General features: G+C 47.3%; 5 protein-coding genes across 5 annotated transcripts; 4 read left to right on the top strand and 1 right to left on the bottom strand.

Annotated features, from left to right (window-relative positions):
• Positions 1 to 118: 118 nt before the first annotated feature.
• On the top strand, positions 119 to 1006 carry P174DRAFT_435805 (uncharacterized protein; the record flags this gene model as incomplete). Its single annotated transcript, XM_024825958.1, has 1 exon — positions 119 to 1006. One exon carries the CDS (start codon positions 119 to 121, stop codon positions 1004 to 1006), a length of 888 nt encoding a protein of 295 aa, XP_024677709.1.
• Positions 1007 to 1487: 481 nt separating this feature from the next.
• P174DRAFT_507901 (DUF4246 domain-containing protein) lies at positions 1488 to 3551 on the top strand (the record flags this gene model as incomplete). The annotated part of the gene is made up of 1 exon (XM_024831412.1): positions 1488 to 3551. One exon carries the CDS (start codon positions 1488 to 1490, stop codon positions 3549 to 3551), a length of 2064 nt encoding a protein of 687 aa, XP_024677708.1.
• A 306-nt stretch (positions 3552 to 3857) lies between these two features.
• On the top strand, positions 3858 to 5339 carry P174DRAFT_379422 (TPR-like protein; the record flags this gene model as incomplete). The annotated part of the gene is made up of 1 exon (XM_024822912.1): positions 3858 to 5339. A coding segment is annotated over one exon (1482 nt), but the record flags the coding sequence as incomplete, so codon positions are not given.
• Positions 5340 to 6654: 1315 nt separating this feature from the next.
• P174DRAFT_464817 (uncharacterized protein) lies at positions 6655 to 7248 on the bottom strand (the record flags this gene model as incomplete). The annotated part of the gene is made up of 2 exons (XM_024830456.1): positions 6655 to 6944; positions 7113 to 7248. 2 exons carry the CDS (start codon positions 7246 to 7248, stop codon positions 6655 to 6657), a joined length of 426 nt encoding a protein of 141 aa, XP_024677706.1.
• Positions 7249 to 8579: 1331 nt separating this feature from the next.
• P174DRAFT_464816 (glycoside hydrolase family 43 protein) lies at positions 8580 to 9607 on the top strand (the record flags this gene model as incomplete). The annotated part of the gene is made up of 3 exons (XM_024830455.1): positions 8580 to 8888; positions 8939 to 9046; positions 9086 to 9607. The coding sequence occupies 3 exons, from the start codon at positions 8580 to 8582 to the stop codon at positions 9605 to 9607; spliced, it is 939 nt and encodes a 312-aa protein (XP_024677705.1).
• Between the last annotated feature and the right edge of the window lie 3941 nt (positions 9608 to 13548).

Below are 13548 nucleotides of genomic sequence, written 5' to 3'. Positions count from 1 at the left end.
TGGTATATAACAAGGTCTATGCTGCTAGATATGGGCATTTCCCCGTCGTTGTCCTTCCAAGTTCCATTATCCTTTGCAGTCATTATAACTTCATGAGTAGAATCATCCGGCTACAGTCATGAAATACCTTCTTTTCTTTCTCCTGTCGTCTCTCTTGTTTCTGAGCAAGGCGGTTGTGGCACTCAAACAATCCAAACCCGCGGAGACGCTCTACTTTTACCAAGCCTATCTGGTCGAATTCAAGGCAAGGGATTCCAAACGGCGAACAATTGCAAAAACATGCTCAAAGACTGATACTCCCTGCACATACCCAGAATTTCTGAAGCATATTTTGGCCCGAGACTCATCGAACAAAATTTTCAAAGACGCAGATTTCAAAGCAATCAGAACAATCATCGAGACAGCCGATACGACCGATGTCATAACCATATCTCGGAGACTAAGGGAGAAGAATTTTGACCCTACATACGATCTCTCCAAACTTCTCGAGGGCACAAGCAAATCATCAAAATTTGGTCCTGTGTTCGAAAAGATAGATGGGCTGATCAGCTATCAGCTAGCTTCTGACAAGGTCGCGGAGCACAGAAAGCCTATGGCAGACGCGCTAAATCTCATTCAGCAACACCGCATCGCCAACAACATGAAATATTTTATCGCGGAGCTCGGGAAAGAGTTAAATGTCGACTTGGCACCTCGGATTCCGAATCCGAAAACCCCTGATGGTCTCTCGTATAAAGCCTACAGTACAGAAGCCACAGTCAAGAAACTGAAAGATTCGGTGAAAGATGAGGCCGATCCAGAGGAGAAGGCAAAGGTCGAGGCGAAAGCTGACGGTCTGGCAGCCGAGATGCAGAAGCTCGTTATAAAGATGCGTTCGCCAAAATATAAAGAGGAAGTTAAGAATGATGACGATCTGGATACATTCAAGAGGCATCAGGCTGTGATTGCCCGAGCGAAGGACACCTTGAAACTATTGGAAAAAATAGAAAAGCGTGGAAAATGCTGAGAGTCTGGATGGCAGTAGATCGGTGTGACAGTCCCTGTTGAATGCATGTATATAGGAGCCTTTCATTGTTTCTTCTCAGAGTAAAAGAGTTTTGACAGATCAGACAGAATATAAGACTTTATGGATTTACTACTCACGTGCCAAGGTGTGGTTTTTCTCCAACTCTTTGCATCCAACCAACAGCTCATCAACTGGCTACCATCATAGAATTAAAAATTCGAACAAAACTCCGATGGAAGGACTAGCATCTCGGATCCAGAGATTAATCTCCAATTGCCCTGTGATTACGGATTCAATTTGTGGATGAGCGAAATGTAATTACAGACGGTTACGGCCATCCACCCGTTGCTTGCCACGCCTCATCGGACTCCACCCGATGAGAAGATTTATTTCCAGGTGTCCTCATGGCCCCCTTATCAACCCTCGCGCCTTACCTCACAAATCTCCTCTCTCAGCTGCCTTCAGTAAAGCGATCTGCATGATGAGTGACGAGGTCGAGTTCAACAATACAGGCGATGGACCCTTGATGGTGCCAGGATTCAATGGAGTTCCCTTTGATATCATAACATCATCACGCAGAGTTTTTGTAGGCTCTGATCGATGGGGCTGGTATCCGTCGCCTTTCACCGCCCGCGAGCTGGAAATGGTGAGGCTGATGAACTCCTTGACTGATCGACCAGGCTGGGAGGAGCTGGTCTTTAATGCTTCAACCATGCAGACTTGGCGAAGCGAGGCCATGGCGCAATTTCCATTGATCAGCCCCAAGGCATGGGAATGGTGCGCGGCTGAGCTGCGTGACAAAGCGCAGCGATGGCAGGAGACTGGTCTAATTGTGGTTCTGAACGCTGCCAGTGGCGTGTGTAAATCAAACGACGTCATTCCTCCTGCAGTGACCGCGGAGATCCAGGACTTCGTCACTTCCGCATTGAAGGAACGTGCCGGGCAGATGGACTGGGAACCGAGTTCAAACCAGCAGGTTTGGAACCTGATTGACCCGTCGCTGTACCCGCTGACTCGCGAACGCACGAGAGTGCTGATCAGTGGCGGCAGTGTTCCGCTTGAGCAGACTTTGGACGCTTACGGGCAAGGAGAGGCACCGCCGCCGCTCCATGATGACAAAAAGGACTGGGAAATTGAAAAATACCTCTACTCACTGCGCTATCAATGGCTGCCTTGCGAAGTTGAATTCCGTGGGCCGGCTGGATCGACAGAAGTGCGGATTACTTCCTACATCAACAATCTTCACCCCCGTGAGCAGCGGCCATTCTACAGGACGCTGGAAGGTGTGATATCCAAAGTTGTTGAGCCATGGAACGAGATTCTGATTAGGTTTGGGAAGGGGAGGTCACGGGGCTCTGTCGGTCGGGAGCCCATGAGAATCCGCACATTCGGGGTCGCGTGGGATAATCGTTATCCTCAATGGGCCGAGGAGCTCCCGACCACGCTGGACGTCGATAGGTCAACTGAGGATTACCAGCGGGCGCTTGCTCGCGTCAAGGAGTACCTCTCTTTACCAGAGTATGGAGTAAAGGTGCAATGGTCGTACAATACAACACGCGAAATCCCCGCAGACTGGGAGGCAACATTATCCTTGCGTGAAGTTGTGAATATCAAATACAGTCGCATGTTTCGGTTTCAGCACTCCGAGCCTGGCACCACCTATTCCTACCAAGACTGGAAGGCAGGACGAACGGCCCGAGCAATCGTCGGTCGTGAGGATTACGACAACATTGATCCCTTTACGAAACTCTGGCGGAAGCGCTCCGAAATCATGGATCCCATGCTCCATAATGAGATGCGCAGAGCAAAAGACGAGATCGATCATCAGTTCCAGACCGTGAAACTCCAGGACGAGTTCCGCGAAAAGGGGCTACAGATTATCGTCAAGCTGGGGGGCATTGAGCTCACTCCTGATAACCCGTCCTTCTTGGGCGAGGATTGGCACGCGGACGGTCTGCTGAATGAGCATATCGCGGGGGTAGCCTTGTATTGCTTTGATCTTGAAAACGTGGCAAATACCCGCATCTCCTTCGCTCAAGAGATTTCCATGCATGGCGAGGAGTTCTCGTTTAATGGGGGTGGTTGGGACATTCCGTACCTGGAGAAATTGTTCGGTGTTCAGAATGAGAGACCAGCGTTTCAAGAACTCGGTTCTGTGTCCATACGTCAAGGGGGTCTGATCACTTTTCCAAACTGCCTACGCCACCGCCTTGAATCGTTTGAATTGGTGGACAAAGCTCGACCTGGACGCTGTCGCTTTTTGACCCTGTGGCTTGTTGATCCTTCCTACCGCATCTGTTCAACGCGAAATGTGCCCCCACAGCGTCTCGATTGGTGGGAACAGGAAGCACGATCCCATCTATCGTCAGCCCATCCACTTCCCCAAGAATTGGCGGATCAGATCATTGCTGAGACTGGTCCGTGGCTTATGGGCTTACCAGAGGCTCAGCACCACCGGCGTGAACGAGCCAAGGACGAGGCGGTGGCTTGTGAGAAGGACAAGGAGCAGATTGAGTATAACACTATATGCCTTGTGAAGGAATGAAGCTACCTTGACTACATTAGCCATAAATGAAACTAATAAAACTTTATAAATAGGATTATTGAGAGCCTGTGCACACATATGGTTCTTTCCAATCAGAATACATGAGAAAGGTCGCTGACCTGCGCAAAGTATAGTCACCTGCTGTGGCAGAGAGGATGAAAGATCCGATAACCTCAGTTCATGGACACAATAGCTGTCAAAGCAGGCTCCCCATTCCCGATTCTAACCTAGTCTGCCTGAGCAATAGAGCATACAAGAAGGAATACTTTACTTTCAAGCATCTTCTATATCAACAGCTTAATCGCAGAGAGGGCCCTTGGACCAGAGCATCCCTATACTCTCAGCGGCATCAACCACCTTGGTGTGGTGCTGGAACGACAGGGCAAGTATAAAGAGGCTGAGGCCATGCATCACCGAGCACTAGAAGGCAGAAAGAAGGCCTTGGGATCAGACCATCCCAACACTCTTACTAGTGTCAGTAACCTTGCTACAGTGCTTGACCGAGAGGGCAAGTACAAAGAGGCTGAAGCTATGCACCGGCGAGCATTAGAAGGCTTTGAGAGGGCCCTAGGATCAGACCATCCCGACACTCTTACTAGTGTCAGCAACCTTGGTTCAGTGCTTGAACGACAGGGTGAGTACAAAGAGGCTGAAGCCGTGCACTGGCGAGCATTAAAAGGGTATGAGAAGGTCCTAGGACCAGAGCATCCCTATACTCTTAGTGGCCTCAGCCACATTGGTTTCGTGCTTGAACGACAGGGCAAGTATGGAGTGGCCGAATCCATGCATCGACGAGCGTTAGAAGTCTATGAGAAGGCTCTGGGAAAGGAGCACCCCTATACTCTCACTAGTCTCAACAACCTTAGTTCAGTACTTGAACGACAGGGCAATTATGGAGAGGCTGAGGCCATGCATCGACGAGCATTAGAAGGCTATGAGAAGGCTCTAGGACCAGAGCATCCCTATACTCTTAGCGGCCTCAGCCACATTGGTTTAGTGCTTGAACGGCAGGGCAAGTATAGAGTGGCCGAATCCATGCATCGACGAGCGCTAGAAGGCCGAACGAAGGCCCTTGGACCAGAGCATCCTTATACTCTCACCAGTGTCAACAACCTTGGTTTAGTGCTTGAACGGCAGGGCAAGTATGAAGAGGCCGAATCCATGCATCGACGAGCGCTAGAAGGCCGAACGAAGGCCCTTGGACCGGAGCACCCCGACACTCTCACCAGTGTCAACAACCTTGGTTCAGTGCTTGGACGGCAGGGCAAGTATGGAGAGGCCGAATCCATGCATCGACGAGCGCTAGAAGGCCGAACGAAGGCCCTTGGACCGGAGCACCCCGACACTCTCACCAGTGTCAACGACCTTGGTTCAGTGCTTGGACGGCAGGGCAAGTATGGAGAGGCCGAATCCATGCATCAACGAGCGCTAGAAGGCCGAGCGAAGGCCCTTGGACCGGAGCACCCCGACACTCTCAGCAGTGTCAACGACCTTGGTTCAGTGCTTGAACGGCAGGGCAAGTATAGAGTGGCCGAATCCATGCATCGACGAGCGCTAGAAGGCCGAACGAAGGCCCTTGGACCAGAGCATCCTTATACTCTCACCAGTGTCAACAACCTTGGTTTAGTGCTTGAACGGCAGGGCAAGTATGAAGAGGCCGAATCCATGCATCGACGAGCGCTAGAAGGCCGAACGAAGGCCCTTGGACCGGAGCACCCCGACACTCTCAGCAGTGTCAACGACCTTGGTTCAGTGCTTGGACGCCAGGGAAAGTACGAAAGAGGCTGAACCCGTGCGTCGACTCAGGAATAATGTAGTGCCCACGAAAATCCCAGGCCGCGCATTCTTACGAAAGCGGAAGGCGCACTCATGTCACCAAAGGAGGTGGTGGGGCATCGGCGCCGGAAGACGAATGGCGGTGGAGGTGGGAGAAACGGAGGAGGATCCTCCCTGAAGGATAAACCCGGTCCCCGTGGCTTTCTGGTTGAAGCCGAAGAGTAAGACGACAAACCGCGCATACGTCACAGGATGGCCGACTAGTGACCGATGGGAGATTCGCAGAATCTCTCCATCATACAGTACAATGCCGGACGAGTAGAGGGCCGAGCTCTGGCCACATTCTTCTGAAACACGCATGTGCTCGACTTGGACAAAATAGCCATCTAAGAATCGTGGATCAACCCGTTCCTGAATGCCACGTCATTACCCTAACAAACGGACTCAACGCCTACTCTTTCCTGCGTTTCACTTGAGCGTCTACTTCTTCCTGCGCAAAAGAATCCACAGGCGTGGACACACCGGCGTATAATCTTTCTGATGTTGATATCTGGACTCTCTGTAAGAGCACACTAACCCGTCAACCTCCACAATATATATGTTACCAGGCGCGACGCTCTCCGGTGCAGACCTAGACTTTCCGCACAAACGCTATGATCCATCCGCGTCCACAACGTATATTTTGACCAGCGTCGACGCTCCCAGGAAACACGCGGCATCGAGCAAGCGTTGAATGAAGCCGGCGAAGGGGACCACATCATCCTCAAGGAGCTCAACCTCCATCACCTGGCACGGTAAGGAGAAGAAACGCACGCAGACCAAGAAGCGAACTCCCGGGGCTCCTTGACTTAACGAGCTGCTGAGAGCTCACGCTCACCAATGGAAACGCAATTCTGTCCCGAATGGATATTAATCCCAGTGGGACAGAGTGTCCTCTTCGACGGCCCGAAGACCATGATGTTCAAAAGCACGGAAAGGATTCAGCATCCCTTGTCCTCCCTATTGTATTTCCATTATTGTACGCCCGTGGTCAACAGCAAAGAATGTGCAGTGGTGACAATCTTCACAATGGCTAAAAGTTGATTGGCCATATGTTGAAAACATACATATCGATGTACTTCAGGTTTCCGATCAGACGCTTTTTAGTCCAAAATCGAAGCTGGTTTTTGCGTTTAGTCCTCTGATCGAGGTAGTCTTGTGGACAGAGTGGGCCAGCCTTGAATCGTCGAGCGTTATTGCTTCTGAGTGCGGCCAGTGTAGCAGTAACAATAGTATTCCCTGTGTTTGAATGGAGCACACCAGATATCTGCTAGTTTACACACGAGTTTTATTCATGGACTGTCTGCTTTTGTCTTTTTCTAGTTTTCTTCTCCACTTTTGAAGCAGGCGCTTTCAAGGCCATTCCATCATTACTCTTTAGGGGGCTTGAGATTGAAGTTGAATGCTTAGCAACTAATTCAGTCACTTCTCCAGTCGCGAACTTAGGTCGCAGAGCTGGAACCGAAGTTTTGCCGCTGTCAACCTTTGTCTTCGAAGTGTTTTTTCTCCGGCGTTTGCTGGTCAATTCCTGTGGCTCTGGTTGGAGAATCCATTTGATCAGATCCTCGTCCAAATTGCCTGGGCCGAGCAAGCGGGCCGGTATGGTTCGCAAGGCTTGATCAGCCCTAGCACCCAGGATTGGTGCGCCATTACTATCATTGTGGAGATCAGCAACGGGAGTTGTGCCTGGTTCGCAATATACTTCGTCAGCGGTTGGCTGGCTAGAATGGGGCCCTCCATTCTGACCATCTACCTCAGTTGGTCCAAATAGCACTTGGTCTGGCTGACAGAGTTGCAACAGCAAGGCCTCATCCCAAGCTTGGACATTCACCAGCTTCTTACACCTTTTGCGGGCTCTTTCGAAAAGTTGGAATGCTTCCATAGGGGCGAGGCCGGATAGTATATTGACAAGGAGGTCGACGCAGAGATCCACCTATAACTCAGCAAATAGTAAAGCACTTGTGATGTGTCCTGCAGACGAACCTTCGGATGTCTACTCAGCAAACACAGATAAAGAAGATCATCAGGCTGATCTTTGATACTAGCGTAGGCCTCCTTCCATTATGAGTATATCTATCCTCACGAGTTGCACTCTGTTGACTTACCAGGATTTCAATGTTCAAAGTGACCATATCTATTCATTAGCATTGTAATGGCCCGACATATCATATATTGTGAGCACCTACTTATATTCCAATCACTTGAGAACTGCGTTACTGTATCGAGGGCTGTCAGAGCTCCAGCCAGAGACTGTAGCCAGTGAGAACAGACAATCTAGCAGTGACAAACCTTGTGAGGTAGGAAAATATTATGATAGAATTGATTCAGGCCACTTCATATATACCGCATTCCGGGGTAGATATCAAGGGTTTGCGCTTCAATGAAAATACCGAAGAGCTGATAAGATAAAGTAACAATCAGAGGGTAGAACTCCCACTGATGATACACCATATGTTTACTATGGAAGCTCTTCGACTTGTAATTTATAAATACCGCATCAGCCAGTTTCTTTAGCGCACTTGCTACTGCGTCACATAGAGCAATTTCGAAGCTGTAATTTACCAGCCAGACTTTTGAGGTCAGACAAACATCGACTTGATGAAGCTGGCGGTATTAATAAAGGAAAGTTTGTGATCCTAGTAAAATACCACAGAATTGATCAGGATAGAACTACCTCCTTTGCACTAACCAGTTGTACTGTTGTATCGTTTGTATCGCGTTCCCAGCTCAGCAAGTGATCACGCTAGTAAGAATAACCTACCAGAACGCAGCAAAGGCCAATCACCTGTTAATTACGATGAAATATACCAAAGCAGGTCGTGGTGAACCGGTAATCTCACGTCCTCTAATTCTACTGGGATTACAGACCCTTGTTCAGCAGGACAAGGAAATCGGAGAATATCAAGACCGGCTGATGAACGGATATCAGCCGATTGAGGAAATGCTGCAGGTATAGTCCTCCCTGCTACTATAGGCTCGGCATCACGAATCTTAATGTGGCAATAGAAGTAAGCTCACTTTATTGGTTATTACACCGTTCGTGACGGGGTTGCCATGAATATTCTATTATTTGTTTAATGAAACAGTTTAACTTGACATATAGTGAATATAAAGCAATGGGGGCATCCTAAGCTTCACGGATGTAGTTCATAGTCCGTCCTTCCGTCGATCCCAGGAGATCTTGACTAAACTTTGTCTATCCATTCTACAAGCATGCGGACTCGTCACTTAATATTTTGTCCCTTATATCTTACTACAATGATAGCCGTCTTCACTTCTGCCATTATGAAGGAAGCCAGAGGACCGTGGATGACGATTAATTCAGACTTCCCAGACCCTAGTTTTGTACGGAGCACGGATGGGACATGGTATGCCTTTGGCTCCAATGGCAACGGCAAGCGCGTCCAGGTGGCTAGATCGACAGACTTTAACACATGGACTCTTCTCAACAAAGAGGCCTTGCCAACACTTGCAGGGTGGGAGACTGAAATAGATCACTGGGCACCAGATGTTATTAGGCGGGTATGCGCTCTAGCTTCACTATACTTATCAGCTGCTAATCTAGTTCTCAGAGTGATGGTCGTTACATCATGTACTATTCAGGCGAGGCTAAAGAGATGGTGAGGCATCATTGCGTGGGTGTTGCTGTTTCCCAAAGCACAGATCCCACAGGACCGTATGTGCCAAATGAGACACCACTATCATGCTGATTGGACCAGGGAGGCTCAATTGACCCTGCAGGATTCGTTGACAAGGACGGTAGCCGCTATGTTATTTTTAAGGTAGACGGCAATAGCATTGGACATGGTGGAGACTGTAACAACGGCATCACTCCTCTGGTACCCACCCCAATTCTTCTACAGAAAGTAGAAGATGATGGCTTCACGCTAATCGGGGACGCTGTCCCAATTTTGGACCGTGGTGATAGTGATGGACCTCTGGTTGAAGCTCCTAACCTCATCCTGCATGGTGATACATACTTCCTCTTCTACTCAACCCACTGCTTCACGGACACTAAGTATGATGTGCGCTGGGCGACCTCAAAATCGATCACTGGCCCATATATAAAGTCTGGTCGGAAGTTATTCAAGACTGGCGACTATGCGCTAACTTCACCTGGCGGAGGCACTGTTTATGGTTGTGGCGATAAGATTCTCTTCCATGGGTTCTGTGAGCCCAATAAGCGATGTACATATGCCGCGAACATTGCCATTGATGGTGATGAAGTTACAGTTCTTTAATTTAAAGTTCTTTGATGGCATCAATCAATTTCAGATCAAAAAAAGCAGTCTGGCGTTACAACCTAGCTGATCCTTCATCATTTTCTCCTCAACCGATTTGCAAAAACAAGGACCAACACATCTTTCCCGCGATCGGACTGAATCAATACTGTTGGGCACTTTAAGGGAACTTCATGTCCGAGAATTCGTGTACAGCCATCCCGAGCAAGGAACCTAGAGACCCATCGTGCTTATTTAGTCGCACTGTCTCCAAGGAATACTGTACTAGGTTGAATCCTACTCTGAAAAGCCATCCTTAGCATTAAGACTATCTCCACATCGAGCTTCATAATACTGGATATAGCCGGTCGTAAATGGAGTGATTCTGTCGATGGAAGGGTTGAATTAAATCACATTATTGGCTGACAGTACCGTACAAGACTTTTTAGTGCGGGGGAATTAGGGCTTGTACACGGGACGGACGAACGAGGCTTTAATAAGCATATAATGACTGTCACTATTGCTGCCCAGAAAGATGGAATCTGACGGGCGAGCAGGCCCCCCAACTTCCCTTCAAGTAGAACAGGATAAGGTCTCTGGAAGCGGCTTGTCCAGGCTAGCTCATATGGTATAGACTCTCCCACGGACCCATTTAAAATCAATGGGATCATCACTTGGACTGAACCCAACTGTCAGGGGGTTGTAGCTTCAACTATTTTTAATAGCAGCACCATGTTTAAGAATATAATAAATGTGTATCTATCATGCAGTTTTAAGCTGCTGCGGCCCCTCTAAGGCCAAGAACAGCTGGATATCTCAATTGCTCAAGAGTCTGACTTACGGCATTCATATGACCATTAATCTTTTATGAATGATTTATCATGCACGTCCTTCATCCAAAGCTACTTCCTGGTAAATGAGACTGAGGGCTGTTGCAACACACCTCTGTTCACTTGCCACTGGCTGTGGGTGAACTATGGGCTTAGCCCTGTATTAAGAGGGCTAAAACTGTCTAAAAGTTGGATATTACCCTCACCCTTGCTAACTATCCTCCCTTCTACCTGTTTCCAGCCCAGTTCAGCACTTAACTTAGCCTCTTTAATCAATTCCTCATCATGCTTCTTGCCATCATTGAGAGGCCTAATAGGAAGTGTGGGCACTGAATAAAGTCTGTTATTGAGTATAACTTCCTGGCAACTAAAACCACTCCCTTCTTTACTAGTTGGTACAACTACTATGCATCTAAGAAGCAGTTTCACACCTTTAGTAATAAGGACACCTTCCACTTCGGTAATTTATATTCCATCTTATGAGTTAGCATCTAATTTTATGACTATAAGAACTCTATCATCACATATAGTAGCTATAACTAGTAGGAGCTTCACCCACATGGTCTGCGTGGAGCCTGGTGACAGTCTAGAGTTTGTCTCTGGTAACAAGGTAAAGTTTGTTCCTCGGACTCTTGATGTTCCTGCTGGCAATACTATCTGGTTTTACTCTTTGAATGGGTCCTTTCTACTCCATAACACTACCCTCGAAAAGCTGTGTGGACGCCTAGTCAGATATGGAGATGATGCCTATAAACATGTCATTTTCTAAGTGAATTCCATGGACCCATTATAGCTCATTAGCTCTTAGAATCATGATGCGTACAGCTGTTGCCTGTTAAGTTATTTTGCTTTAAACCCTGGGGCCTAAAAGAATCATTTTTTTCATTCAATTGAAGCCTATTGCACTGTTATCGTTGTCAGCACCTCTACTCTTCCTGACAGGTATCCCCCAATGACTGGAACTATCGTGGTCAACGCTAACAGAGATGTTATTACCACCTTGGGTATTTGAAACAGATAGATGAAACTATGCATCGCAGTAATGGCTGAAGAGGAATGCTCAAACTTTTCTTATTCTGTTACATTTTCCTGTTGTATCATTAATATATTCCTAAGGCTTTTATGACTGTCATGCTCAAGTCATTATTACAACTGCTCTATTCATTGCTGAACCTTCTTTCATAAGAATTGTGCTGAAGTAATGTCTTATTCCTGGAGAGCCCCATTCAGTGCTGTTTTGCGGCGCATAGTGGATTGATGAAGCTTTTGGTTTATGTTCTGTGAGTGTACGCTGGTAGGTTCCTATTAGTGATTGAAGACGGCTATTGTGGCGGTGTTAGTGGCATATGATGCTGGAAGCAGCCTTGATACTTGACAACTATGGGGGAACAAAATATTGAATCAACTGGATATAACATTGCATATTTTACCTTGCAAACCTCTTGACTTCACATTTAATAGCTTACTGCGGGCCGTTCTCTAGTTCAGCAATTCTGAATTGAGGCAGCGAATAGCAGTTCAGCAATGTTGATTGGTCTGAGAGCTGGGATGATGTATTGTCCCGGATGGAAGGGGTAGAAGTCTAGAGTCTTAGTTGAATTCCGATGCTAGCTCCTTCCCCGTACTAGGTCTCTGAAAACTAACAACCACCAGCAGGAGACTGTTCAGAGACACGATTCTCTCCACCACCGCCCACTGGTGAGGGGAGAGGTGATCTGATCTGTATGGATTGCCAGGCGCCATGGTTCATAGTTTGCTGATGCATGTATACAGTAGCACGTCTAATGCTATTAAGTAGTGCTTTAATTTCAGTTTAAACCAGGAGAACACATTGTTGGTTAAACTAACATGGTATAACAACATCTTGTTTAAAATACATAATGGACTATTAGATAGACACTGGTGCTAGATCATGCTACCTACCGCACCAGACACACCTCCTGAGACTAAACAACCATTAGTAAGAAAAGGCTTCAAAGAGTTATCCGCACCATCGACCTCGGGCGAGCAGAAAGATGATATGGCCTGTCTGGGTGGGCCAAACTAAGTATCCAGGAGTGGGAGAGCAGGAAGCTCAAGGAAAAGCTGGGTGAAAAAGCAATGGAGGACCACAGAGTGGCTTAATAGATATCCTGGTCAAGCTAGGGCTCTCCATCAGGCCCTAAAAGTATCTCAGTGATATGGCTTATGTGCTCCTTTAGATGTTTTTGTAGGCCTTTCAAAGTGTGAGAGAAGTTGCTACAGAAACAGCACAGTCCTTTGTCTTTATCATTGATGTACCTGTGTTCGCTGTTAGTGTCTAGCCAGCACATACCTGTATGCTGAAATAGATGTAGACACATATTCTCCTTCTAATAAGTACTGAAAGTGCAGCCAGCGTGTTTGCATACCTACTTTCTGTCTGATTGATGATGCACTTCAGAGACATGGTGAAACCACTGCGTTTGATTTAAGCAGCTGTTATAATTTGGAAAAGTGCAATTGAATAGTTGCATATCTTCACAAATGTGATCCCTCCACTGCGATGTTGACTTGAATACTTGAATCTGCAAACAGTATGGGCATTTGAAAACGGTGGGCAATTTTGCCAGGGTTGACAAGAGAGAAGGTGTGTCAATAATGGCTTTACCTTGGGAGGCCCCAATGATCAGAGAGGGAAGGCTTTTCAGAAAATAAAGATCCCTAGCCTAGCAACTATTAAGTTCAAGCGCTTGTGCATGCTCCTTCATATTTCTGATGACTCTCCTAAATTAATGAAGCTGGGAATGAGCTAAGCATTAAATAAGCTTATGCACAAGTCCAGGAAATTCCTGGTTGATTTAGGAAATGAAGGATCCCATAATGTTCTCAAGTGTACAATGTTGTAAGTCTAAGGCAACCTAATATTCTGAGTCTTGCATGTCTTCTCCCTCTGTTATGGTGTGGTTGGCCTCGTCCATGCAATGGTTGCTGAAGCACAATAAGTACTTGTCCTAAGAACAAACTAACTGACCACAAACACAAGTTAGCGGTAATGGGTCGGGTAAATGGCCATATTTAACATGCTTCTTGAGTACATTGCGGTAGTGATACAGCTTGGAGCACTTGATACATCTATAGATTGTGGGAATGGTTTCTGCTGTTGACTTAGGT

The sequence above is a fragment of the Aspergillus novofumigatus genome (genome assembly GCF_002847465.1).
Source record: "Aspergillus novofumigatus IBT 16806 chromosome Unknown P174scaffold_11, whole genome shotgun sequence".
NCBI classification, from domain to species: Eukaryota; Fungi; Ascomycota; class Eurotiomycetes; order Eurotiales; family Aspergillaceae; genus Aspergillus; species Aspergillus novofumigatus.
The sequence above is the reverse complement of the archived record's forward strand: the minus strand, read 5'-3'. Positions and strand labels throughout refer to the sequence as shown.